General features: G+C 43.2%; 3 protein-coding genes across 4 annotated transcripts in view; 1 reads left to right on the top strand and 2 right to left on the bottom strand.

Moving 5' to 3' along the window:
- The window catches only part of LOC128879809 (homeobox protein aristaless-like), a 120,551-nt gene extending 116,415 nt beyond the window's left edge, over positions 1-4,136 (top strand). Inside the window, exon 5 of the mRNA XM_054129314.1 lies at positions 4,026-4,136. The gene's annotated coding sequence lies outside the window, so the exon portion shown is untranslated. The remainder of the gene's footprint in view (positions 1-4,025) is intronic.
- LOC128879791 (integrin beta-PS-like) lies at positions 1,097-7,634 on the bottom strand. 2 transcript variants are annotated; one of them, XM_054129271.1, is made up of 15 exons: positions 6,856-7,634; positions 6,496-6,706; positions 6,178-6,406; positions 5,656-5,758; positions 5,380-5,550; positions 4,550-4,648; positions 4,320-4,484; positions 4,078-4,236; positions 3,843-3,974; positions 3,462-3,761; positions 2,806-3,027; positions 2,546-2,662; positions 2,288-2,465; positions 2,090-2,229; positions 1,097-2,018 (listed from the first exon to the last, which is right to left on the bottom strand). In XM_054129271.1, exons 1-15 carry the CDS (start codon positions 7,000-7,002, stop codon positions 1,947-1,949), a joined length of 2,445 nt encoding a protein of 814 aa, XP_053985246.1. In that variant the 5' UTR covers positions 7,003-7,634; the 3' UTR covers positions 1,097-1,946. The 2 variants fall into 2 exon arrangements, with proteins under 2 accessions (XP_053985246.1, XP_053985237.1); XM_054129262.1 differs by lacking the exon at positions 6,856-7,634 and having other exon boundaries at positions 3,888-3,974; positions 6,178-6,561.
- Positions 7,635-11,863: 4,229 nt separating this feature from the next.
- Positions 11,864-24,249, bottom strand: part of LOC128879800 (mothers against decapentaplegic homolog 3) — a 34,474-nt gene continuing 22,088 nt past the window's right edge. Inside the window, exons 2-6 of the mRNA XM_054129281.1 lie at positions 20,222-20,430; positions 19,571-19,827; positions 18,866-19,089; positions 17,681-17,994; positions 11,864-16,929 (exon numbers count right to left, since the gene is read on the bottom strand). Coding sequence (XP_053985256.1) covers positions 16,661-16,929; positions 17,681-17,994; positions 18,866-19,089; positions 19,571-19,827; positions 20,222-20,430 — 1,273 coding nt within the window. The 3' untranslated portion in view covers positions 11,864-16,660. The remainder of the gene's footprint in view (positions 16,930-17,680; positions 17,995-18,865; positions 19,090-19,570; positions 19,828-20,221; positions 20,431-24,249) is intronic.

Genomic DNA, 24,249 nt, shown 5'->3' with positions numbered 1-24,249 from the left:
CAGTGATTTTTAGACGGCTCTGGCGTGTAGCCGTGGCTGACAGATCAGAGAGAATACCACAATACCGTTCGACTCGCGTAATTGGCGCTATGGGCACCCGGTGGGAGCATCCGACACGGAGCGAGGGGGGCCGCCGATACAGGATGAAGAGATTTACAATGTTCCCGGCCGTAAAATAATCAATAAAATCTGTACAATGTAAAGAAACGGACGTGCGGCGGTGATTTAGTACGCGGAGCGCTCGGTTCTGCTGTTCTCTCCTTCCACCGAATGCTTTTCTAACCTGCCCTTAAGGCTCGACTACGAAGATGATCCGATTCCCTCTAAACACGCATACCTATGCCTCTTTAAATGCACACCGTGTCGTTACCCACTAATGAAGACACCGTTTCTTTCTATAATACGCTAATTACAAACATCTGATGCGACACTACTCGATAAGAAACAAAAGCAAACGGGAGGGTCTGATTTTTTTATATCCACTCGTTTTTCTAAGCGCATCTCGCGATTTAAAACGTAAATAACGGTCGTCGATTATCGACGCGTAACCTGACAGTTGGCGCGGCGATTGCCAACGCGAGCCTGCAAGGCGTGGTTGAAATCTGTCTTAAGTGTCGCGTTTCTTAACTTTACGAGGCGTTAAAGGTACCGTGATTGACGACGGGCGCAACTAACGAGGTTATGCCAGCGAAACAATGGCGGTAAAAAGTTCTTTATTTCGCCGTGTGCCCTCCTTCGACACGGTGCCTGGTACGCATCCAGCGACAACAATTTACGCGTAGTAAAGATAGTTTAGTATTCGACGACGCTTGCATCGCGCAGTGGTCGATTTTAACAACCCGCGTAACGCGATATGGAGGATCGTGAGGAAACCACGCGTAACCGACTCTCTTTAAATTTTGCCTAGATCCGGTTATAATTGCCTACGGTGTCGTTACCTACGGCGAGCGTTACTCGACGCGTTGTTATTCGTAAAACGAGGATTGGCAATGACGAAACCGCGTTGCGTGAAGTAATCAAGTCGTATGGGCGGATTCAATGTGGGCAGAGCTTTAGCTTTCCGGTGGGAAATATAGCGAGTCGCCGCAGGGTTTTGCAGCAGGAGCCGACTATGGTGACGAATTTACGAGCTCCTTACGAGGCTGCCTTCTTCGAGCGTAGCCAGCAATAAAGTACGAGGCCAGAGGATATTCGAAACAATCGGCCGAGAGGCCAAGACCTATCTCCGCGCGAAATCCCTGGATCGAATTTAAAATTGATTTACGAGTGATCGCGCGCCGACCTTCGTCTCTCATCCCCGCCCTTAGACTACGACGATCGCGTTCTCCCTACTTCCTGGTATCGAGACTCGCGCCAAATAGAAACGCGAGAATACAAGCCTATCGTCATTGTTCAGTTTTTGTTCGTTCAGTTCTGGATCATGGACGGTGACGTGGATGGAATTTGTTTAATTTATTTGTATAATAAATATTATTTTATTCAACGTAGCGCCGGCAAATTCTTCGTACTCGGCGTTTACGGGTGGATAAAAGTGGAGAGGAAATGTTCGAATCCGTACCTAGAAGTTTCCTAAATCTAGTCCTATCGGATTTCGAATGCGACGAGGAAGAAAAGTATCGGAAATGAAAGTATGGGAAATTTGTAGGAAATTTGCGAAAAAAGTGGAAGATAGAAGTGGTTTGGCTTATGCGAGCAAGGAAGCAGGAAAAGGACCGGTGAGACACTCTTTTCGTCGACCGGTCCTCTTCTCGCCAGCACCAGCAATTAACTAACATGGCCTCCTCATCGATTCGCTTCGCCCGTTCGCCGCGGCGCTACCTCCTGGGTCGCGTGCCTTTCGATGCAACGAAACTATTTCTCCGCGAGAATAATTCTCGCGACAATGTCCATCGATCTCAAGGAAACAAAACTCTCTTCTGGAGGATTTATTGTTCTATCCATTTAATCTAATTGGTAGAGTCGCTGAACGTCGGATTGTTGAAGGTCGACGTAGCCTTCTTGTAAAGCGGATTTTCCTCCTAAACCAACGATAACAAGTCGTGATTATTTCCAGTGCTTAGACATCGCAGATTCTATCGAAGAACCTTACCCGATTCCATTTGGCCAAGACGCGCTCCCGCTCGAATTTCGCGAATTCGCGTCTATCGTAGATCGTTGTCCATATCTTCCAAACGAGAAGAATCAGTAAACCGAAAAACACGGTACTGATCACCAACCCGGCAGCCACACCTGTGATGGATAACAAAGTTCCTTATCGAAGTTCCTCCTCTTCCCTAGGTCCACTTACCGACGACATTGATCGGAGCAGGGCACGTTCTTTCCTTCTCAGCGAGAATCTTGAAAATCTTAATGTCTCTGAAATATTCATACTTGAAGACAAACGTGCAGTCAGCGGCGCCAGGCGTTCGACAGATCCGAGCTCCGGTCTCCTGATCTTTACCTGGAGTCTCTTCGATCGCGTCGACCTGCTCGTCGTTTAGTGTCGCAACGTATGAGGAATAAAAATTCAACGGACTGAGACAAAGAAGAGATTAAAATTTCTTACAACTTTGATTTGGTGCGGGCACTCGTCGCATTTGCCATGTTCTACTAACGGCCCTGTATTGTAGGCCACGCATTCGACGCAATCTTTTAGGTCGTCGCACCACTGCCCCGGACACGTCTGCGAACAGGGAGTGAATACATGGAATTCTCAAGAGGAGAAGAATGTTCTAAGGAGCACATACAGTAAAGTCGCCTTAAATGCACAACTGCGCACCCCCGGAAACTTTACCGTAATTGTCTTTCTTAAAGACTCTTACTCACAGGGCACTCCTCGCAGTATTGCCCCGAGTATCGGATGTTGTCCTTCTCGTGACAATGGCAGCTTCCGCAGACGCAGTCGCCGCGTCCATTGCAAATCTCCGAGTTCTCGGTGTCGCTGGGCATGCATGTGCTGTTCGTCTCTTTGCAGTCGCACGCCTTGCCGCCCCATCCTGGCAAGCAATTGCAAGTACCGCATTCGCACTTGCCTCGTCCGCCGCAAACCTTAAACGCAAACACGACGACAGATGTAATAATAGAATATACACGCGAAGACGTATAATTTATCCATCGCTTTCCTCGGAGACACTATGCGGGTCTCCTTAAGCAGAAAATTATCCGAACGGTGCCGCGAATAAAAGTCTCGAGACTGATTTAACAAGATAAGGTATTTGATATGTTCTTTTATGAACATAAATTTTGTTATAAAACCTTCACAGGAAAGTCTATGAAAACTAATTTCCGTACCGGAAATGAGGGATATCGAAAGGGCATCCATTTGAGCTAATTGTAAGATCATTCGAACGATAACTAACTGGTCAACTTTACGACCTGTACTCGGGAAAATATAACCGTCGCAAAATTATCCTTACGCGCTTAACCATGGAACGGAAAGGTCACTGTTTAGTCTTTCGCTTCGAGAATTATGCAAGACTCACCAGTCCGCCGCTGCGTTTGCAGGAGAAGTTATCGCACTCGCAGTACTTCCCGTAGAAGACCTCCTGAGGATTGGAGCGCTTCGCGCAATCGCACATGCCGCACTTGCAGGCTCCACGACCGCTGCAGATTTCGTTGGTCTCGTTGTTGGGCTTGCACTCTGCCATAGCGTCTATACTTTCAACCCCGACTTCGTTTCCCTTGCACTCGCACTGCTTCCCATAGAAACCAGCGTCGCAGAAACACACGCCGCAGACCATAGTGCCGTTTCCTTTGCAATCTTTCGAACCTGGCTCGTATCCCTGAAATTACAATTACGCATGCAAGACACATGCAAAGACACGTGCAAGATTAACCAAAGGCGCACGCGAGCCAAGTCTTACCGGATGTCCTGGTCGATCGCAAGGACAATCGCACACGATGCTTACGTCGATCGTCATGCTCTCGTTTATGCCCCTCGGTTTTATCTTCATGGTTTGTCGCCACTCGCTGGAATTCGTCGGGCAATCAACCGCCTACATTCGACGAACAAAAATTTATTATCACGCAAGAGTACAATTTTATAGGGTTTGTCTCGAGGACCTTCAGCGGTCGTGAACCACCGATTTATCCACGCACCTTCAACGCTACTTCAAATTCGACGACGTTCCCGACTCTCAATCCGCCGCATTCTCGTCGCTCCATTAATTCGCCATTCTCCTCCAAGCACCGAGAAAAATATTTCACGTCGATCATTTTCGGCGCGTCGTCCGTCAGAGTTACCGTCTGCACCAGTTTCTGGAGGAAAAGAATCGTCGGTGAGTTCACACAAATACAATGAAAAAAGTTATTACAGTAAATATCTGTTTTTTAATTTGTACTTTATACTCGCTGCTGATGAGCGTGACTATGTTCTTCAAATTCTTCTGGATCGTCCCGACGGAGGAGCCGCTGATACTTCGACTGAGCAGCTGATACGTCGCGTTTCTGTAGTTGGTGACCGCGAAGATAATGTTCATGTTGTACTTTCGTGCTATCGTGTTGATCTGCTCTCAAACATAAAAACACGTCGCAAGATTCTTTACGTTCTTATTTTTTGAGAAGAGCATACCTGAGATATGGATGGATAATCTTGGAGAAGGGAATGCGTGTAGAATCCATCCTTGTCCAAGTGGCAGAGGCAGTCGTTCGGCTCGATGATTCCTGCGAGCTGAAAGAATAAGGTGAAAAAAATAAAATAAAAATAAAAATAAATATACGTGTCGAATTGAGTAACCTCCTCCTTTTCGAAGTCGGTTAATGAATAAAGCCGGCGACTGACTTGCAACAGAACGCTGTAATGTAACTGTTCGGCACGAATTTTACAGTTCGACAGCAACGTTACATTACAAGGTCCTTTTTGGAATCACGAATGCTCGCTTCGAACTCTCGGCTGAATTCTCTCTCGGTGCTTCCTACTCGATTCAGTGAAAAGTAGACGGTCAAAGAGGTTCGTCAAAAAACCGACAGACCAGTGGAGCACAGTCGAGCGCGAACCGAGCGCAAGAACGGCTCGGTTCGTCGCTCGCTAGTCTGCCAAACTAAGCGAATGATCGCGTTACATTACAATGTTCTGTTGCAAGTCAGTCGCCGGCTTAACACTTTATTTACCGGGAGCCTATTTTTAGGCTTTTAAAATTGCAGTATTCAGCTATTCGAATTTATTTACCGTGTTGATGGTTGTCTACTTACAATGTTCAGTGTTTGGAAACAGACAGACTTCAATGTATCCAGTAACAGTATGGAAGAATTATTGTCAGCCTAGATTGGCATACGATACTGTAGAGAATTCTTTTTTGAATTAAAGTCTGTTTCTAAATAGCCCGGTAGATAAAGTGTTAATGTAGCGTACGATGCGATGAACGATACAGGAACGCTTTCCAGGCGAATACGCCGACGTACTTTACCGTCTCCGGCGATATGCGACGTGGCGTCTGTCGAAAAGACGATAAGGTGTCGGGCTTTCTGACGCCAGCCGATCTCCTTGGTGCATACCATGACCTGCATCATCGCGTCGAGACCACCTTCGGGAGCGTCCAAATTGCCAGATATCGGCGCCTCTTGCACCCGTGTCTGGTTAAAGATCATCGATTAAAACGATATCTCGATCTACCGTTGACTCGCTAGTAACAGAATTTTATTTTAGAATTTTACACGGTACAAAGAACGGCAACTTACTTTAAAGAGAGTAACGTTCGTGGTAAGTGGCATCTGATGTTTGTACCCGTAAGGAGAAGCGCACGGTTTGTTAGAGTTGTCCAGCTTGCACGGTGACTTCAGACTACGAAAGGAACATTTTAGACCGAAGAAGTACAAGTTGTCCGCAAGCAAATCGTTCGAAGATTTCAATGCCAGTGTTGTCCGTTGCTGGATAGTTGGCAAGCTAGCTCAATTGGCTGTTGCCTAACGGCGACACCTCTAACCGCACGCATTTTCGATATAACGAGACAAATCGAGAGAATAGTAACCACTGGCGTAGCGTTAACCCTTTCAAAGAAACAAACGAGACAAACACATCGGCAAACTTCAGGTTTATTCGAAGCCTAGGCACATCTCTGCTAATCAGGGATCAGAATACGATAATGCAATGTGACTGTTCGAAAAAAAGAGGGAACCTTGGAAAGTTTAGGTTAATTCTCTGTCCCCTCAGCCCCGTCTAGTTTTGCGGACCCTCGCCAACTATCCATCAACGGACCTTACCTTTCCGGTCGCACGTCGGTCATAGGCAACACAACTTTATCAATGAAGCTACCGAACCCTATGCGAAAGTTCGAGGTGAGGTTACGCATAGCTTCTGCCAGCTGAAGGCCCAATTCCGACAGTCGATCCCTGAGCGATTCCATGGACTTGGACAAGTCCATAAGATAATATAGATCCACTGGATAGTCCTCTGCTTGGCTATATTTCAAAGTCACGCGGTATTCCTCGCCTGCATAGGGTCATAATTGTTACAAGAGAGTTCTAATTACGTTTTCGATGGTTATAACGTAGAACGACGAGAGAAGTTTCATTTAAAACGGCACTTTCCTCGTCGGAGCTTCAGATGGACCCTCTGAGGCTGAACTTGGACAGGATTCGTGCCCTTCGTCGAGGACAAAGGTCGATCTTCCACCAAATCTACCGAGTTCAGGTCTTTCACGACGTCCTCGTCTCGACACCAGAGGTCACGCTCCTTCAGAAACTTTTCTCTGGTCACGCACCGAACCAGAGGACCGTTGCCCTGGGAAGTCTGAACGAACAATCTGTTTTATCTGACCGAGGGAAAATCTTTAATCTCTAAACGAGATATTCTCGTCCAGCACTTTCGACTAATTTTCTTCTAACGGACAAATACCGAAATATCTGTCTGTGTTAATAAATATAGAAGCAACCTGTCACCTTTGTGGAGCACCAAACGCATCGCGGAGTCTGCAGACAGTTGCTGCATCTTTGCTGGGAAGCGCAAAGGCTCTCCGAGTCCTTGTACTCGCAAAACACCAGCGAGAAGAATTGGGCCCAAAGCAGAAGGAACGTCCAGTGTGTCATTATTATCTTGCTACCGATCGACGAGTTTACTTTCGAAGGGACGAGGTATCGAAGCACTGGAAACGCGGGAGGATATTGTGGCGTTCCACGGAAATGACCGCGAGATAAAACGTCACGTTATGTATATTCTTAAAACCGAGCCGACATTTCCTCGACGAATCTTTGCTGGAAATTGACTACACAATTTTCTAAACTTGAAATTTCTGAACCGACTGAATTTCGAATTTCTAATTTTTTACATTTATTCTTTGCACCCTGAACCGTTCACGCTTTCGACCGATGCCAACGAACCGTGGACGTATTCTGACTGGTATTTTTTGTTTCTTTTCGTTTTATTTTTACAAGACGAACGCAGCCGGAATAACGACCCGTGCCGCATGACTATACAGTGCGAAACTTCACGGAAACGACTCACTGATAAGACGTCGGACGCGTCATTAATTCGCTACTTTTCTATCGCATGATTAATATAAATGCTTCCTATATGTATCATATTCCGTTATGTTGAATTTCAAAAAAAAGAAAAATTTAAAATTGACCTCTTAGATAAAATTTGAATTTAATAAAAAAAAGTGCAGAAATAGTAAGGATTTATCTTGAAGCTAATAAAGACACCCCCTTTATATATTTGTATACCCTTGAATATTACGTGTCTGTTTTCACGTACCTATGTAAATGAGAATACTAAATTTCAAAATATAATTATATGTTAAAGGTTCGAAAGGGTCTGATAAATTATTTATTTTTTTATTCTCGGTGCAGTCCCCTCGCAGAAGCGGTGGAGACATCTATCGATGAACGGGGCGAACTACTCTCAAGGGTGAAGACACGGGTAATGCAGAGAGGTACCATTATCGGCAAAAATTGGTCTAAAAAGGGGTTCAAGATTTTTTGCTTTTCGTCCTTAGAGCACTTAGTGAGGAGTTGGACCTTCTTTTTTCAAATGAGCCCTCATTCAACCCAAAATATGCTAATATAAGAACGAATGCAGGATAACAAATTTAGTTCAGGAAATCGGTATGAGATGGCGCTTACTGAGGACGACTGGTAACGTGAATATCGATACATTGCGACGTTACCATTCTAGGATAACTAGTATCTATCCTTTCCCTACGCACTGTTACCATCTGACTGAAGTCGAAATATTCTTACATTTACCGACGTCGACGAAGCATAGGAAGCGATTGATATCCAAAATTTATTTTCATTATCGCCTCACATTTGGAATTATCTTTTTAAGTCCTTAATGAAAAGTTATGTTTGCATAGATTTTTGTCCTACTGATATTTTATCTCTCTTTGTAAATCCATTCATTGAAATCAGGTATGATAAGCATATATATATATATATAACCTTGCATTTTCTCAGCGCTCCTAGCGATGAGAATTAAAGCCAAGTACCTAGAAAATCACTGTCGATATGTTATCGATTCAATCGGAGGTACTTCGAAAGTGCAGCAGGTTATTAAGAGATGGCGTAATAGGCGCAGCACAGTGCTCAGCACGAGGAATCGATAGCGGTTAGAAAACAACCAGTGACGAAGATCGCGTGCCTCGGTGATAGTTCTCTCATCGGCAAATTTCGTACACGACGGTACGTGCATCGCTCAGATATGCATTTTTCTTATGAATTAACTGTAACTTCAGTGTTTTCACTCAGTGAAATGTAACAACAGCAGTATCGGTTACGTAAGGCGGCGCTTCGAAAAGTAACACACCGTTTCCGTCCTCCAATTCCTGCATACGAACGACGAATAAAAAGAGCCTCGTATCTAACGAAATTTTCTATCACAAAATAATGCCGCGGTCATTCGTAAATGACGATATAATAATATCTGATTCGTTCTATTTCTATGCTCGAAACGTTCTTTCTATGTCGGCCATTCTGGAGTCGCTAAAGAGTTGCTTTAACGTGAATTTCTAGGTTAGATACGTCGCGCAACGTATCCTCGACTTTTAACTGCATCGTTTTGACTGATCTTTACGTTCGTACAAAGTATAACGTTCCAGTGCCAACGATGCATCTGTCGATGTAAAATATTCTCTTATTCGGTTCATGCACGTATAGATGTTCATGGATCGAAAGATAGAACACAGCCTTGACTGCATCCCACGAGGGATACGATATCCCATTCGATACCGTTTTCATTTATATCCTATCCTATTAAGAGAATTAAAATCCCTTTTGTAATCCTGTTATCATGTCGCGCGAGTATTACTATTAATATCAATCGATTACCATTGTACGGCGAGCTTAGCTTTCAGTTATCGTATACGAGTTATTGCATTTTCTACGCTTTCACGTGGTGGTCGTGTATAGTCTCTTCAATAATTCATTTCGAAAAACGAGACAGTACATGGCTGTAATAAAACGTAATTTCCTTGACTTGAACGCAAATGTCAACGAGTGACTATACCGTGGACAGTTACATAAAGATTTGAAAACAGAATATCGTGCAGCATGCGTGAGAAGATTTATTCAAATCTTGGACGACGCTGGCGTTCGCTTATCTAGAGTTACAAATGATGTCGAAAATTCCTTGGCTCGTTAGAATTACAACTCCGCCGCCAAAGTAACCAACGATATGTCTAGAGTGACTGTTCTCCAGTAACCTAGATTAATAATGGCTGTGACAAATCGTAAAAGTGCGAAAAATCGAATGACGCACAATACGTTTGATCTCTCTGCGTAAAAATCTTTGATAGAATCACGCAATTTGCAGTTTCGTATCGGACCGATCGACGTAATTTATCCTACTATTTTGTTTTCTGCTCTTGTAACCTCTAATAAAACCATTTCCAACAGTTTCCTTCACTAAACACAACTTCTATATCGAATATAATTTTTACGACAAATAACACTTGCTAGCTTCGATTGTAAGTAACGTGATGCGGTTTAGTAGCGGATCAAACTTTCGTTCTAAACCTGGCTTGGGAAATATTTACTTTACAGCTGAGAAACCTACCTTATTCTCGCTATCAACGACGCTATGATAAACTATCAAGTATCGCGGCTAAAATAAACACACCTGCGATAGACGGATGCCTGAACGAGCCCGTATTTGTAAACAATTTTGAAAGTACCCAGATATTTATATCCGCATTATCACGCGTTCCCTCTTTCGACAAACCGAATGTTAAAAACTTATTTCCCGTGAGATCGACTAACAAATTGTCGTTCACTCGTCCGGAAGAACGGACACACGCCTTTCTAATTCGTGTCACAGAGTCCATTATGTCAACCGCGACATTGTTAATTCTTTCTTGTACATTTATTCAAATCACGTATTGCGATTAGACGAGCGATATATTTATTTGTTGATAAACAAGTATAAACATTCTCAACGCCTCTCAGCCATGTTTAGACGCGCAGAGATTATTTCTGATCCACGAAAGACAAATAAATATATCTTTATATATCTTGCGTGAGCGTCGCATACCCAATTGATAATTCCAATTGTTTACAATAATCATCGATCTTGGACGCGTTCCAATGCTGCGTGACCTTTTTTTTTTTTTTTTTTTTTTAAAATTCGGCGCCTGTGTCTCTTATGTAACTAAAACATAATCGATGTTATTTTTCCTTTCAGATTTCGAAGTCAGTGCCGTGGTGTAGAGATGTATTTGACTCCTGTCACCTTCTATTCTCTCAGGTTATCGTTTCACCAGGTAAAGCAAATGCACTCGCGTTCATCAGGTCCAAATAGATTACGTAACGTGTCATGTAATGGCACCTCGAGCCATTACTATGCGTGAATAAACACAGCACCGCGCCAATTGCTTGATAACTCAGTACATCTTATTTATTTTTCAAAGATTGTAATGTAATTTAAACGACGGCTTAACGCGATGGATCGTTTCTGTTTCAGGGAGCAGTTTCGTCTGTTTTTCGTAGGAATTTAATCGAACGACACATCACGAAGTCGGCGTTTGTGCTCGCTACCATCGGCCTATCGATGAGCATGTTTTCTGTGAAGAAGATGTTGGCCTCGAAGGATCGGGGCCGACTGTAACCAATTCCATTGAAATCGACAGCAACAAATCAACCCCGCAGAGGAGAGAAGAAGCAATCTAAGATGATTCATTATCACATCCGAATCTATCACGAAACGTACACCCGACAGAAATCCATCGTTGAATATTAGAATCATTTTTCACACTGAAACGTTCTCGTCGTTGTATTTCTTAACCAGAAATCGGCATATGTATCGTCGTTCATACAAAATAAGGTGCTAGTATTATTCTCATTATCAATCGTGCTTGAAAACAATATATTTCCATCGGTAAGCTAAGAATTCTTAAACAATTAAGATACTCAAGAACGACGAAACGAACGCCAAAGCGTGCAGAAATGATGTTCTATTTGTACGATGCGAATCTGTGATCGATCCGCAATATATTAAAGGAAAGATTTCACCCGAAGAGCCTGCGGAAAAAGGATGTACACGATTCTGAGGTCTTCGACAGTCTGTTAGTTCGGAGGATTCATTTGAAAAATGTCGTTCGAAAGCGTGATCGGTCTGTTAAGATCCTCTTGATTGTTGCTGTGTGGCTGTGTCACGAGTTAGGTCGCAAAGTCATGTAAACGCGACATTGTACTCTCGTGTAGTTTGTATCCATATTTGTCGTAGTCATACAAATTTGATGTCACGCATACTCGTTTATGGACACATTTTAGTTTCTTTATTTTCTTCCCTCTTCCCCTCGAATCCCACCAATTTTCCATTCGCGCGATCGCAATAGAATTCATCGCATTTATCACTAATACTTTACGTGTAGAAACACAAATAATTCGTAATATAACGTTTCTTGTAAATGTGCTGTTGTAGTTGTACTTTTTACGCAATGATGCAGCGACAAAAGTCGGTAGAATCATTTTTATTAGACTTAACGTATACATTTATTTATAAGTATTATACAGTCTCACACTCGATATCTCTTGTCGTAACGTCTCGTCTATATTCTCCCACACTCGTTCCTTCAAGCTCTCGGTTTCATCTAGTATTCTCGTGAAAGGTCTCATCCACACCAGGGAAACATCAACGAGATCAAACGTCGTCGAATGCACCGTTACGTAAATGAATTTTCGTCGTTTTCTTTATGTGTAAAAAAATATCGGGAGTTCTAGAAGTCATCCTTTAGTCGATACTTCCCTTCGTGTGCATGTGGCTATTCGCACACAAGATATACACGTATGTATATACATACACGTACATGTATGTATAAGTAGCTATAGAATTAAAAATTCGTAATCGTCGGACCGCTCGATTCGACAGGTTTAGATGCTAAAAAGGTATCTAAAATAAAAAAAGAAAACGATGAAGAAGAAGAAGAAGCAGCATAACGACAATGTTAACTAAACGATACGGTCAACAATGGTAACAGCTACGAATGTCCAAAAGAAGTAACAACGCTGAGAATTTAGCGAATTCATGTTCGTTACGCGTTCGGATCGCTTACTGCAACTATAATCGATACTCTCTTGTACTTAAAAGAAACTTTGGCAAATGCTACGCTTAAAAAATACTTTGGCAAACGAAACGCGTTTTCCAGATGGGTTTGTTTCTTCCTTCGACGATGCAGATGGAAAAATGTGTGTTCGGTTTTATGGTAACGTAAAACGGTCGAGTAGGAGAGCTAACGAGAAGACTACGCGACGCTTGGACCATCAGATTGCGTCAAATCATGCGAACGGCTAACGTGCGCGTAACATAATGATATTATATTTAGCATGAATAATAGCATTAATCGGGAGGAGATCGAATATATGGAACATTAAAAGGTTCAAATACTATTTTCACGCGAAATTTAGAATAGCGTAGATACATAATTGTTATACGTAGCATACGCTAACCATTAGGGTGTACCAGAAAATATTGCGCAATTTTAATCACTTCGATTTCAGTTATTTTTAAACCGTGTATAGAAATAAAGTATATTAATATATTATCGACAAGTTGTTTCTGTACCGATTAAGACAATATATCTTGCTTTTGTTTATGTTTTCATTGTTCGCTTCGTTTATTTTTAAAACACATTGCGAAAATCTCGGAGTTTTGATACTAATGCATCGCTACAAGATACAAAACTATAATTATAGAACTTACGATTCACTCAATGCATAGTCTAAATTTTATTTCTTCCTACGTCACCTCGTTGGGGCAACGACACACGTTATAAGCAAGAACTGTATTGCATTGCAAATAAATATAATCGCTTTCAGAACAATGCGACAGAAGAATCCTAGATGGTCTTGAAATTATTGTTGTAGTTATTGGAAATAATCTTTTCAAATACGCAATGTTTTCTGAGGCACTCTAATATATGCAAAATCCGAATCAAATCAGAATGTCGTGCGTTTCCCTTCCAAGAATAAAAAAGAGAGAAACTATGGCGACTTCTTCGGTTCCCCCATTTGTGTATCCTTAATTAGTTCCTTAATTAGTGGCAGTCTGGCAGGGAGGCACACGGCTGTCGATCGTTCGGCAACCAGAATGTAAAATTCAATGGAAACAGAGTTCAAGAAAGGAGCCACGCATCCGACATTGACGGCAGAAAAACATGATTTTTTTTTTTTATCAATTGTACTATCATTCGGTTATTCGAGCTGCCCGACGATATCGCGTTCGACTTTCACGAGGTTTACAGAGCGGTTTCTTTCAATTTCGAATACCATTTCACGACAGTACAGATTCCCAGAGAAAACAACGATGCTCTCGTCGTACGAAAGAAAGTGATCCCCGTGAAAGATCGACGCGATCCTAGGCTACACGATTAAACTATCGAGGAGTCAATAAAATATCGTTATCATTTCATTAAATTTTCGTGCTTTCTCTACCATACACACTTCCATCGCTACTGTACGAGCTAGTACCCCCTTCGACGTACTCTCAGATAATAGGTAACGCGACGCGTGATCGGATTCGGTGAAAATCGGTTTGACTGGCAAGCTCACGAATCGTCGTCGTCACTGTTGTGCACGTGACACCGTGTCGCTTATCCCTTGATTCTACTGCGTAAAAAAAGGTATACTTGTAAACCTCAAGAATAAAACGGAATAATAACAGGCGTGTTCAGCTGCACCATACATGTAAAAACACGTTTGATGGATTTCCGACAAATGTTGTCTGTAATCGATCGAAATCACTCGTCTTTTTCTTAAAAGCGATCAAAAAACTTAGCGCAATCCCCTCCTTCGTCGAAAGGATTAAGACGATGTTAAAAAAATAGATCTTGCCTCCACGATAACTAATGACGACTCGTTTATCTTAAGCTTAATTATTTAACGAAAACACTCGATTGTTTTCCATTACTTTGCCTAATTTACACGGATCTATAAATATTAGTAACTAAATCGGTTTCACGCACAGCGACGTGTACTATTTTTACTTCCAATTGTTTCATACTTTAAAAACTAATTACGAACATCATAAAAATGAAACTTCATAAACGATACTGACAAAAGAAAAATAATATATATATATATATATATATTATATAAAGAGGAACCGGTTCTCTGAAACGTTTGACGTTCTTGTCGAGATCGAATCTCGCATTCTGTGCGTGCGATTGGCCCCCATCGTACGTAAAGACTCCATAGAAGTCGTATATGTTATCTTTAAAATTTTATTTGTTAAAAAAAAAAAAGGAAAAGATAACTGAATCCATGCACTCGGTGCAAAGACTGTTCTGTACTTCGGTACTAACACATATATCTCGTAATATAATAAAACACGTAACTCTCGTTTTCGTACGTTCTACGTGAAAGACGTTTTGAGTTTTTAAAAACAGTGTATTCTCTTCGCTTTTGGTACGTCTCGGATATGAATATAAAAATTATAAAATCTGATTATAAAATCTGCAATAAAATAGAAATTTCCAATGCGCTCAATGCACAAACAATTTGTAAATAAATTTAAAACAGTATCGAATCAATTACGCTCGATGCATATAAAAGCATCTCGTATTCAAGGCCAGATCATCATTCTTTTTTCACCCTCTGTCCTTGATAAGAATGCTTATTTTTTTAAAATTTCCATTGTATGTCGTACCTTTCGCGTTCTTTTTTTCTTCATATTTTTTCTTCGAATAATTTCTGTACAAAGTTTTACGAGACGATTCAACTACATTTGTCAAAGTTTACGCGGTTAAGTCGATCGTTTGTTTTTTATATATATATTTTTTTTTTACGTGCAAAACATGTCTTCCCAATACAAAATGATGTTTTACGATACTATACAACGAACCAAACACTTCCTCAACGACTCTCAACTAACGAGTGGTTCGCTACATTAACATCAACACCAAAATGTGCATCGTAATGTTTGCTTATGCGTTGCATAAATTTTCGGACATTCGACAGATATACGTCTACAATTTTCTGCACTTTTAATCAGTTTTCCATCATGCGATATCAAGTAAATAGGTATTTCTGTCTACCACAGACATCGTGCGCTTAGTACTTTCTATCAATGTTTAAGAAATATAGCGCTTCCTCTTAATAAGAATATCAGTTATCCAAGATAAGACACCTTAATACGTACCAACATTTTCGGGTTCAGATTCCAAAAAGTTTCTGATTAAACATCGTCGGTATACATGTATACCGAGTGATCGATCTCGCACTGCTAAACACTCTTGAGACTTTCATCCGACGCGATTAATTCTGGGGACATTTGAACGTGTTCTGGTCCATCCGAAAATATAATTAACGAAACGTGCGTAAGTAGTTACGTACATATTGAACACTGTAATCCATTCTTATCGTTATCATATAAGAGAAATAGACTTTATATATTTACTTCAGTTATTCTATTCGTAGGAGAAACATTGACAAAAAAAACTCCGAATAGACCAGTGCCATTTAGAAACTTTGCAACGGTACATATACGGTTTGTCCGTTTTATAGAAATTCTCTTCGGCAGACTATAGAGTGAGTATATACATAATATTATGTATTTACCTTGTAAGAGCTGACGTATACTGTACGACTAAAGTGCGTTTGCTTAACAAGCGATAAAAATATGCGAAGGCTGAGCTTTTCATTAAGCGTAGCACGTATGTACATACATACTCGCGTACGCATGTACATACATACATGTACGCATATGTATAGACACTTGTTCTTTGCCCTCTCGATATTCTGTTAAAATCGGATTTGTAACCATAGATCATTAGCACTAGCCACACGTTGGAGTGCGATAAGTGTGTTAACAATGTCTACCTGTTTCGTCGAATGTTACTTGTCAAAAAAGTGTGACTCATTATGAACCGGTTGCAGTGATATTACGATGTTTCGTCCGCACTCGTCCGCCCCCACATAACGTGTCCTTTCCTTCGTAACGTAGGAAACATCCGTGAGCTATCCCCGAGCCCGAGAGCGGTTCCACAGCCGATCGGTTGTTCTTTCCGTTTCACCGACGATCGAATGCTTTCCTGGCACTTCGAACGCTAAATCGGCCATCGTATTCCCAACGTATACTATCCAAGGACAATCGTATCCCTTTCATTTTCTCGCAAGCTCGTCACCGTAGGCTTCAACTCGAACGAAAGCCATATAATTCGCGGTAAGGAAAACCAATCGACGACGAGGACGACGACGATAGGGCGCGAATTGTTCTTTCTTTCTCGATATCCACCACGGGGAAAACCGTACAACCTTATGACATCGAGGAACAGGGTAAACGCGGCGAACCCATTTGCGTGAGCACCCTATCGAGCCATTGCAACGGCCCGTTTAAATGCAGCTCGATCCAACAGGGGGTCGATGTCACTGTCTGTCGCCGATACGCTGCTCCCCAGCCCTTCACGAAGCTCATCCTTATGCTGCACATCCGAGTCAGCTGGTAGACCGCCTCGAAGCCTTGGGAAACTGATTGCGACAGCAACGCGGCGAACTCTTGGTTATTGAAGATCTTCAAATTGCAGCCTGCGTCACAAGAAAGAACAAACACGGTTCTGAGAATAGCGCGTTACGAATGATTCAGCCGCGGATACAACATCAGTCGAAGCTCGTCGTTCATCGAATCTCGAGGCATCGCTCAAACGATCAGCTTCGACTGCCGCGTTCTAAATGAATCCATTTAACGAGTACTTCGAATCAACGAAAGAAATCCGCGAGAAAGGACCAGCAGCACCCTATCATTACTCCCTGATTTTGATGAAACTTTGGTCGTCGTAAGACACATTTACATCAAGAACGCATAAGGCGTATTTTTTGTTGAACAGCGAGGAATAGATATCCACAGTTTATAATAACGGTCGAGATAAGAAGGCGGATGCAATTATTTAAAAACGACTCGAAGGTAGATAACCTATCGCTAGAACTAACTCGAGGTTTATTGCTAGGTCAGAGACCCGATGAAACTGTGGCATAGATTCTATTATCTAGGATACCGATAACCCATTATCGCTGATAGACACAGATAAAAGCTCTCCTTTTCCTCCATGACGAGGTCGAGTCCTGACTATAAATAAACTAAAGCACCAGCACTGGACACCTTCGAGGCTTTTCCTCCCAAGAAAAACCATGTTTCTTTTGCTGCTTATCGCCTTTTGCTCTGTAACTTCTTTATCTCCCTGAGTAGTTCAAAGTTTCATCAAAATCATCGGTTAACGGTTAGACAGTGCTCCTGGTTCGTACGACTGGCACAGTGAGAGAGAAGAAGATGGATACTTACCGGGGGGTATTTTGCAGACGGTAGCCGGATGCCATCCGTAACGCTGATTGCAATTAGGACTTTGCACGAATATGCTCGAGTCGGACAGGCACTCTGCGAACACCTCGCCGCCGATGTAGTAGAGTCTGGCGCCTTTGCCAATGTGTCGTCTCGTCTGCTCCACCACGGTGTTGCGATTCACGTTCGACAACAAACCCAGGCAGAAACGTTCGGAGTTACTGGGGTCGGTGAATCCGTCCACCGTGATACTCGGCTGCGACGCGTGGAAGGTCTCGCCCACTCTCGTGTTCAGCTCGTAGTAGCTTATCGAACACCTTGAACACCCAAGACGAACAAAACTTTAGGGGTTCCGGTTTGCTCGGGCAGAAAATCTCCTTACTGTTAGCGACCTATTCTAAGATCTCAAGATCTACCTAAGACCCGAGGGATCTCGCCATCTTCTGTTTTATTCTTTCATATTCTATTAACACGTTGATTGCCACGCCGATTCACATGGAATTGTGTACAAGACTAAAATTTTGTCTCGAGACTATTGGGAATTTTTATATGTTAGCGTGAACGTCCTTAGGAACCTTTTACGATAAATAGTTAGTCGCATTTTGGACTGCGACAGTTTTATGGTAGGGTCAGGACGGCACTAAGTATCGAATGACGAAGGTCTGTTTGTTTATATCTAACAGATGTGTCGATTGGCAAGCAACCCGACGTTGTATTGCCTAAAAGTATAAAGACGTTGTCCTAGAGGATCTGGCCACGGAGTGGGAAAGGCATTGCCTTTTGGTGAGAGGACTGTGAGGAACAGCACGGCACTTAGCCCAGAACCGTTGAAGGGAAAAGACGTTTGTATTCTTCTAACATATATCCCTGTAAAAATTTACGAATTCTATCTAGATTCGTTTTCATTAACACTCAGTCCTTAAAATTGATCGTTGAAGTTCCTCGGTGAAAAGCTCTGTTACCCATATATGGGTGACGTGGCGTTCAACGTGTTAACGAGTGAGTAGTGACTCTAAATTTAAACCCTTGTTCCTGAGGATAACTTGCGTTACCACCCAACAAACCAGAACCCTTCGGAGGCTCCTTGTGACCGTTAATTACGCAATTCTCGATGAGTAGCGCCTATGACATCACTCTTTCGCTCTTACGAGACGAAAATTAGCGCGGTCTACGGACGATTCCACTCACCAAAAGGCGGGCTCGAAATACATAACCGGTTGCGCGTCCACCGGGCTGGGAGACAAACGGGACAGAGACATATTGTCATTGTGGTCCATGTTATCGCCATCTTCGCTTATGTATCCAGGAGGTGGAGTATCCGCTGGTGGATCCATGGATCCGGGTGCAGGATGCGGTGAACCCTGAACGCTTCCTAGACTCCCCACGCTCGCGGGACTCGTTGCTTGCATACTCTGTAAAAAAAAGAATGGAAGGTGAGAACGTAGCTCGCTTGGAGTAAAAACAAATTTAATGGTAAACGGTACACTAGGCACAGGTAGCAATTGATCGTTATTAACACGTTGAACGCCGCGTCACTCACATACGGGTGACGGAGCTTTTCGCCAAGGAACTTCAACAAATGATTTCAAGGGCTAAGTTTTGATGAAAATTGATCTGGATAGAATTCGTAAATTTTGATGAGAATACAAAAACGAGTAATACGTTTGTTGACAAATGTTAGATTCTACAGTTTCTAATCATCCCGAGAGAAAATTTTAGTTCTGTAAACATTTCCATGTGAATCCATGCCATTGCAGGGTGTGCGAACCTGAAGAAGAGTGAGTGAAGACAACTGTAATAACAATGATTTTCAAATATGCTTTCTGGAGTGGTTTTGCTAGTAGGTATCAAGAATCCTGTGCCTAGTATCGATATTATTACGGAAACACCAACCTGCATTCCTTGGTAGGGATTGTTCTGCTGTTGCTGCTGCTGTTGCTGCTGCTGTTGCTGCTGCTGTTGCTGCTGCTGTTGCTGCTGCTGCTGCGGGGATTGCGGTATACCCTGTTGATTATGGTGCTGATGGTTCAGCGTCGCGTGGAAGCTCGTGTTCTCGGGCACGCTGACACTGAGCTCCTCGAGGGAGGTGTTGTACAGGACGGACTCGTCCCCGGCTAAGTTATGCCGCGGTACGAGAATGGCTGGCAAAACTGCAAAGTTTCGTGCGCTAATAAGTCACGCGATCCTCTGGTCGCTTTGCTTACGGCCGTAATAACGTTACGACCGATTAATGATCGCCCCGAAACGCCGCGACCACGGTTAACCCTTTCGTTCCCAAACTATTCCTCTGCGCGCTGGATCGCGATCAATAAATTCGCAAAAATATTCCCCCCTTGCATAACCGTCGATGATCGCGATTTCTTATCGTTACTTCGTAGTCGGGCTTGCATTCGAGATAAGAATTCGTCGTTACTCCCGATTAACGTTCGCTACGTTCTTACACGCCGCGTCGAACAGTACTCGCGCAAAATAGAAAAAAAGAAAAAATTCCAAACTTCCGCGGAACGATATAACGATTTCAAGAGGTAGTCGGAGCTCGCCTACCTGGCGTCTGTATTCGTTGATAGTGATACGGGTTGACGCAGACTTCGTCCCGTTTCTGCGTAAACGCGTACTCGCAGTGCTCGATCGCCCTTAGCTCGTGGTGCGACTGCAAATCCGGCCAACGCCAAAGCCGGCAGTAGATCACGTGCGGCAGACCTTTACCGCGTACTCCTTGGACACCGTTGTCGCCGGCACCGCCCGGACTAGGCCTTTCGTGCAAAGAATACGGACCCGATTAGTCGCCTATCTCTCGATCGGGACCAGACCTTCGATCAATCACGCGATAATTAAGCTGAAAGCACCAGCAATCTTTCAAGACTTTTTTCCCCACTCCAGGATTAAAATCGCGAGAGTTTCGCCTCTCATTGCGTCGCTAAACCTCTGGACTAGGCACCAGTTACGATTACAAATAAGAATGAAACCCTGACTGACTGACCGACGTATCAACGCCTAGGCTACACCCTTAAACCTAGAAAGCTGAAATTTTTCGCAGAGGTTTTCTTTATGATTTATACAAGGAATAAGAAAGGATATTTCGAAATTCAACGAACAGAGTACGGAACAGGACTACGTTAATACACCGTTGTTGGAAATCCTACTTATATTTTTCTCCTATCATACATCGACTAGCTAACACAGTATTTTCCTTTGCCTTCTCCACTTCCTAAAACCTTAACTTTCACTTTTCCACCAGGTCTCTGTCCGTCATGAACCCATAAATTTCCCACCCCAAAAAACCTATTTCCCACCCCAAAAAACCTTTTACCCACGCCAACTCGCTACTCTAAGCATATTTCAATTGTTAGAAACCTAGAGTAAGAAGTAAAAGTGTTAAATAAGTAATTTGTTAAGATTATTCCTTTTCATTTCAATCTGGTTCTCCAACATCGTTATTTAATCAAAGTGCCTGCCGTCCTAAATCTCCAGGCTGGTCTATGAAGGTCGACCAGGGTCGATTTTTATTATGCATCGACCGTTTTCAACACCCTTAACAAGCCTTGCGCCCCTCCTTACAAATCAAGGATGGCGAGCTAACGCCAAGACGAAGTTTCGAAGCAGTCCAAGAAGTGGAGGGGACAATCGCGCGACACTTACGCGACAGATTTCAGCGACTTGACGCTTTTCACTTTGAATCTATCGTCGCCAAACCGTTTTGTTAGGTTGATCCGAGGTAGTTGAACATCGTCGTAAAAGTCTTTGCAACCTTTCTTCTGTTCCTTTCGCTACCTCGAGTTCAGATCTCGCGTCTGCCACACCGGAAGTGGTGGCGCCTAACGGCGTAAAGAAACCGACCGACATGTTGATCTCCGATGTTTCTCTCTTTCTCGAAAGAGGGGTAATTTAGTGAGGGACACCGGCTACAGGGTGGTCCGACGGACACGCGACACCAGAATAGCTCTCTGGCAAATGAAAAGAATCAGCTTACCCCCAGTATCGGTGTTTTCGAAGTCAACGTCCTTAGTCAATGCACACTTTTCAACCCTGTCGCCGTGGATGACGTGTGAACTCTCCAACGTCATAGCCTCTAATGCTATTGCGTTTTCAAGTACTTGATCTAAAGTAGCGCGCCAAAGTCCACCTCCCAAAAATTGGTTATCTCAAATAGATTCGTCCGCCCATAAGTCTAATCTCAGCGTGGAGATAGACGTAACTGCAACTCGAATTGATAGCCATCCAACGGCTAAGGAGGGAAATCGTGATATCCCATGAAAGGGATAGTAGAAGGCCAGTGGAAGGAAGAAATTGCAAGCAATTGTTTTCAACCGTCGCCAGATTCACAAATTAAATGATGAATCCCGTCACTCCAGGAAGCACAGCCGCAGAAACGGATGCGAAAGGTACAATCCCGACGAGCAAAGCCGCACAATCATTGACGCGGCGGCCGCGTAACCGCGATCCTTCCGTTTGCGTTGGAAATGAAACCGAGGCCCGACAGTTTCGAAAATCACACCGACATCGAGTAGCTGGATCGGACGACGAGAAAACGACCAAGTAGCCGCGATCGAAACGTATTTATCAGCTTCGATGCGCACGCGACCACGGCGAGATCTCGACGGATGCTACCTCGATATGTACTTGCATTCGAATCGCGTCCGTTGCATTGTGTCGACAAGTGGAAGGGGATAGTAGCTCGCAAATACGCGAAACTGGAAGTACGTACGCGTACGTTTTATGCGAATGATCCATACTTGCCGCAACACTGTGTTTTACAATCAGAAAAATGTTGAACAGATGGCTCACGGCTGTTTGTACACCGAATTTACATTAACATGCCAACTGCCCTCGCGGATTTAAAACGAACGCTTATCGCTGAATTAACATATCAACTGTTGCATATTCCGTTTCCTCGTTTATCGAAGATTACCGCAAAATTTATTGCGCTCGAGAACGTAAACCACTTTTGAGATACGTCGGGTTGATTTAGTTATGTAAGATACACGTCAACTTTGATCATATTTCTATTAATAACGATGAAGAGGATCGATTTATGTAAAAAGAGATGCACTGATTTATTCGAAGAATCTCCATCGCGCGTTTCGAAATTTTCCTCTACGTATCTATCGCGTTTACGCTTGAAGATGAACCACAGCAGCTGGAGTCACCCTGTATAAACACAGAGTCCACGCGTGACCCTCAATTACAATGGCTCGACACTGCGATTCGTTGCATAATAATTTAGAAACGCTCGTTACGGGATATGTATGAAAGCTTCCAACGCGATCTCGATCTCGATCACGGACTGATTCGCGAGCGACGATTATGCAAGATGGTCTAGCTCTTGCAAATGCACGAGTGCATTTTTCTAAATGCTGCAGGAGGGACTACTTGTTTCGACCCATCCCACTGGAGGTCCCAGTCAAATTTCAGAATATTTTCTCTCTACACAGAAAGTACGCTGTTACAAATTGGATCACCTTGCGCGTTAAAAACACCGCGTTAGTTTCCAACCCAAGCAGAACAAAAAAACAAAAAAAAAAAGAAGAAGAAGAAGAAGAAGAAGAAGAAGGAACTTGCACGCGAGAAAGAAGTCAAAGTATGCGACATCTGTTCTCTTCTGATGAAATTCCTTTCATAACCAGCAAGTTGTGCGCAGCTACTTAATTAAATTTTTCTTTGTTCGTCGCGGAACATACTTCGTCCAACAATTTAAATTCTCCTTTTCATTCGACGAGTCCCAGAGTATTTTAGCTTCGCGTTTCGTCGATCTCCGCGATGGCCGTCGCGTCTCTAAGACAAATCGGCGCTAATAAATGCAATGAACATCGTCGACGATTTTCAAAGTGCAACGACCGAAGGATACGTTGAACCTCGTGTCGTTGTGCATCGCTCGATTCGGCGCGTTCGTCCCTCGCGGAAAATCAAATCGTACGAAAAAACGACCAGTCGAAGTATCGCACGGTCTGAGCCACGGAAACGCAGGTTTTCTCGCAGCTTTGTATAGAACCGCGAGAATATGCGCGATTCCACGCGATTGTTACGTAACAACAATGTGCCGGCAAAAGTACCGTCGATTCACCGAGAACGTTGGTTAATTCTGGCGTGTTTCGACGGTCCGTCCCGTTCCCGCGTTCTATCGACCGCTCCGAAAGGTAGCCCTGGCTATAATAATACACCAGAATCTTCGTTATCGCGAGCCACAATGAATCGGTTACGCCTCGATATCAACGAATGCACTGTCATGAGATTTTTCCACGCCGCAACTCCTACCTCGTTTCTTTCCACGCTCGATGTTATAATTTTCAAAGCGTTACACGCGTTGGACACGCTCGGGGAGGATTTCGCACGTATTAACGGTTCAACCCTTCGCGTACTGAATGCGCGAGCCGATGCTAAGCTACAATCGCGCGTCTTTCACTGCGAATTAAATGTTAATTCAATCGTGCACGACTGAATTTTCATTCCTTATCGAAAACCGTTGCGATTTCAATAAAATTCGAGTCTTAAATGCGGATACTCACTCGTAGCTCTAATGAAAAGCACCGAGGTATCGTGGACTAGACGAAATATCGATGTTCTACGAGGTATCA

The sequence above is a fragment of the Hylaeus volcanicus genome, chromosome 1, assembly GCF_026283585.1.
Source record: "Hylaeus volcanicus isolate JK05 chromosome 1, UHH_iyHylVolc1.0_haploid, whole genome shotgun sequence".
NCBI lineage: Eukaryota > Metazoa > Arthropoda > Insecta > Hymenoptera > Colletidae > Hylaeus > Hylaeus volcanicus.
Note: the sequence above shows the minus strand (reverse complement) of the source record. Positions and strands in the feature narration are given on the sequence as shown.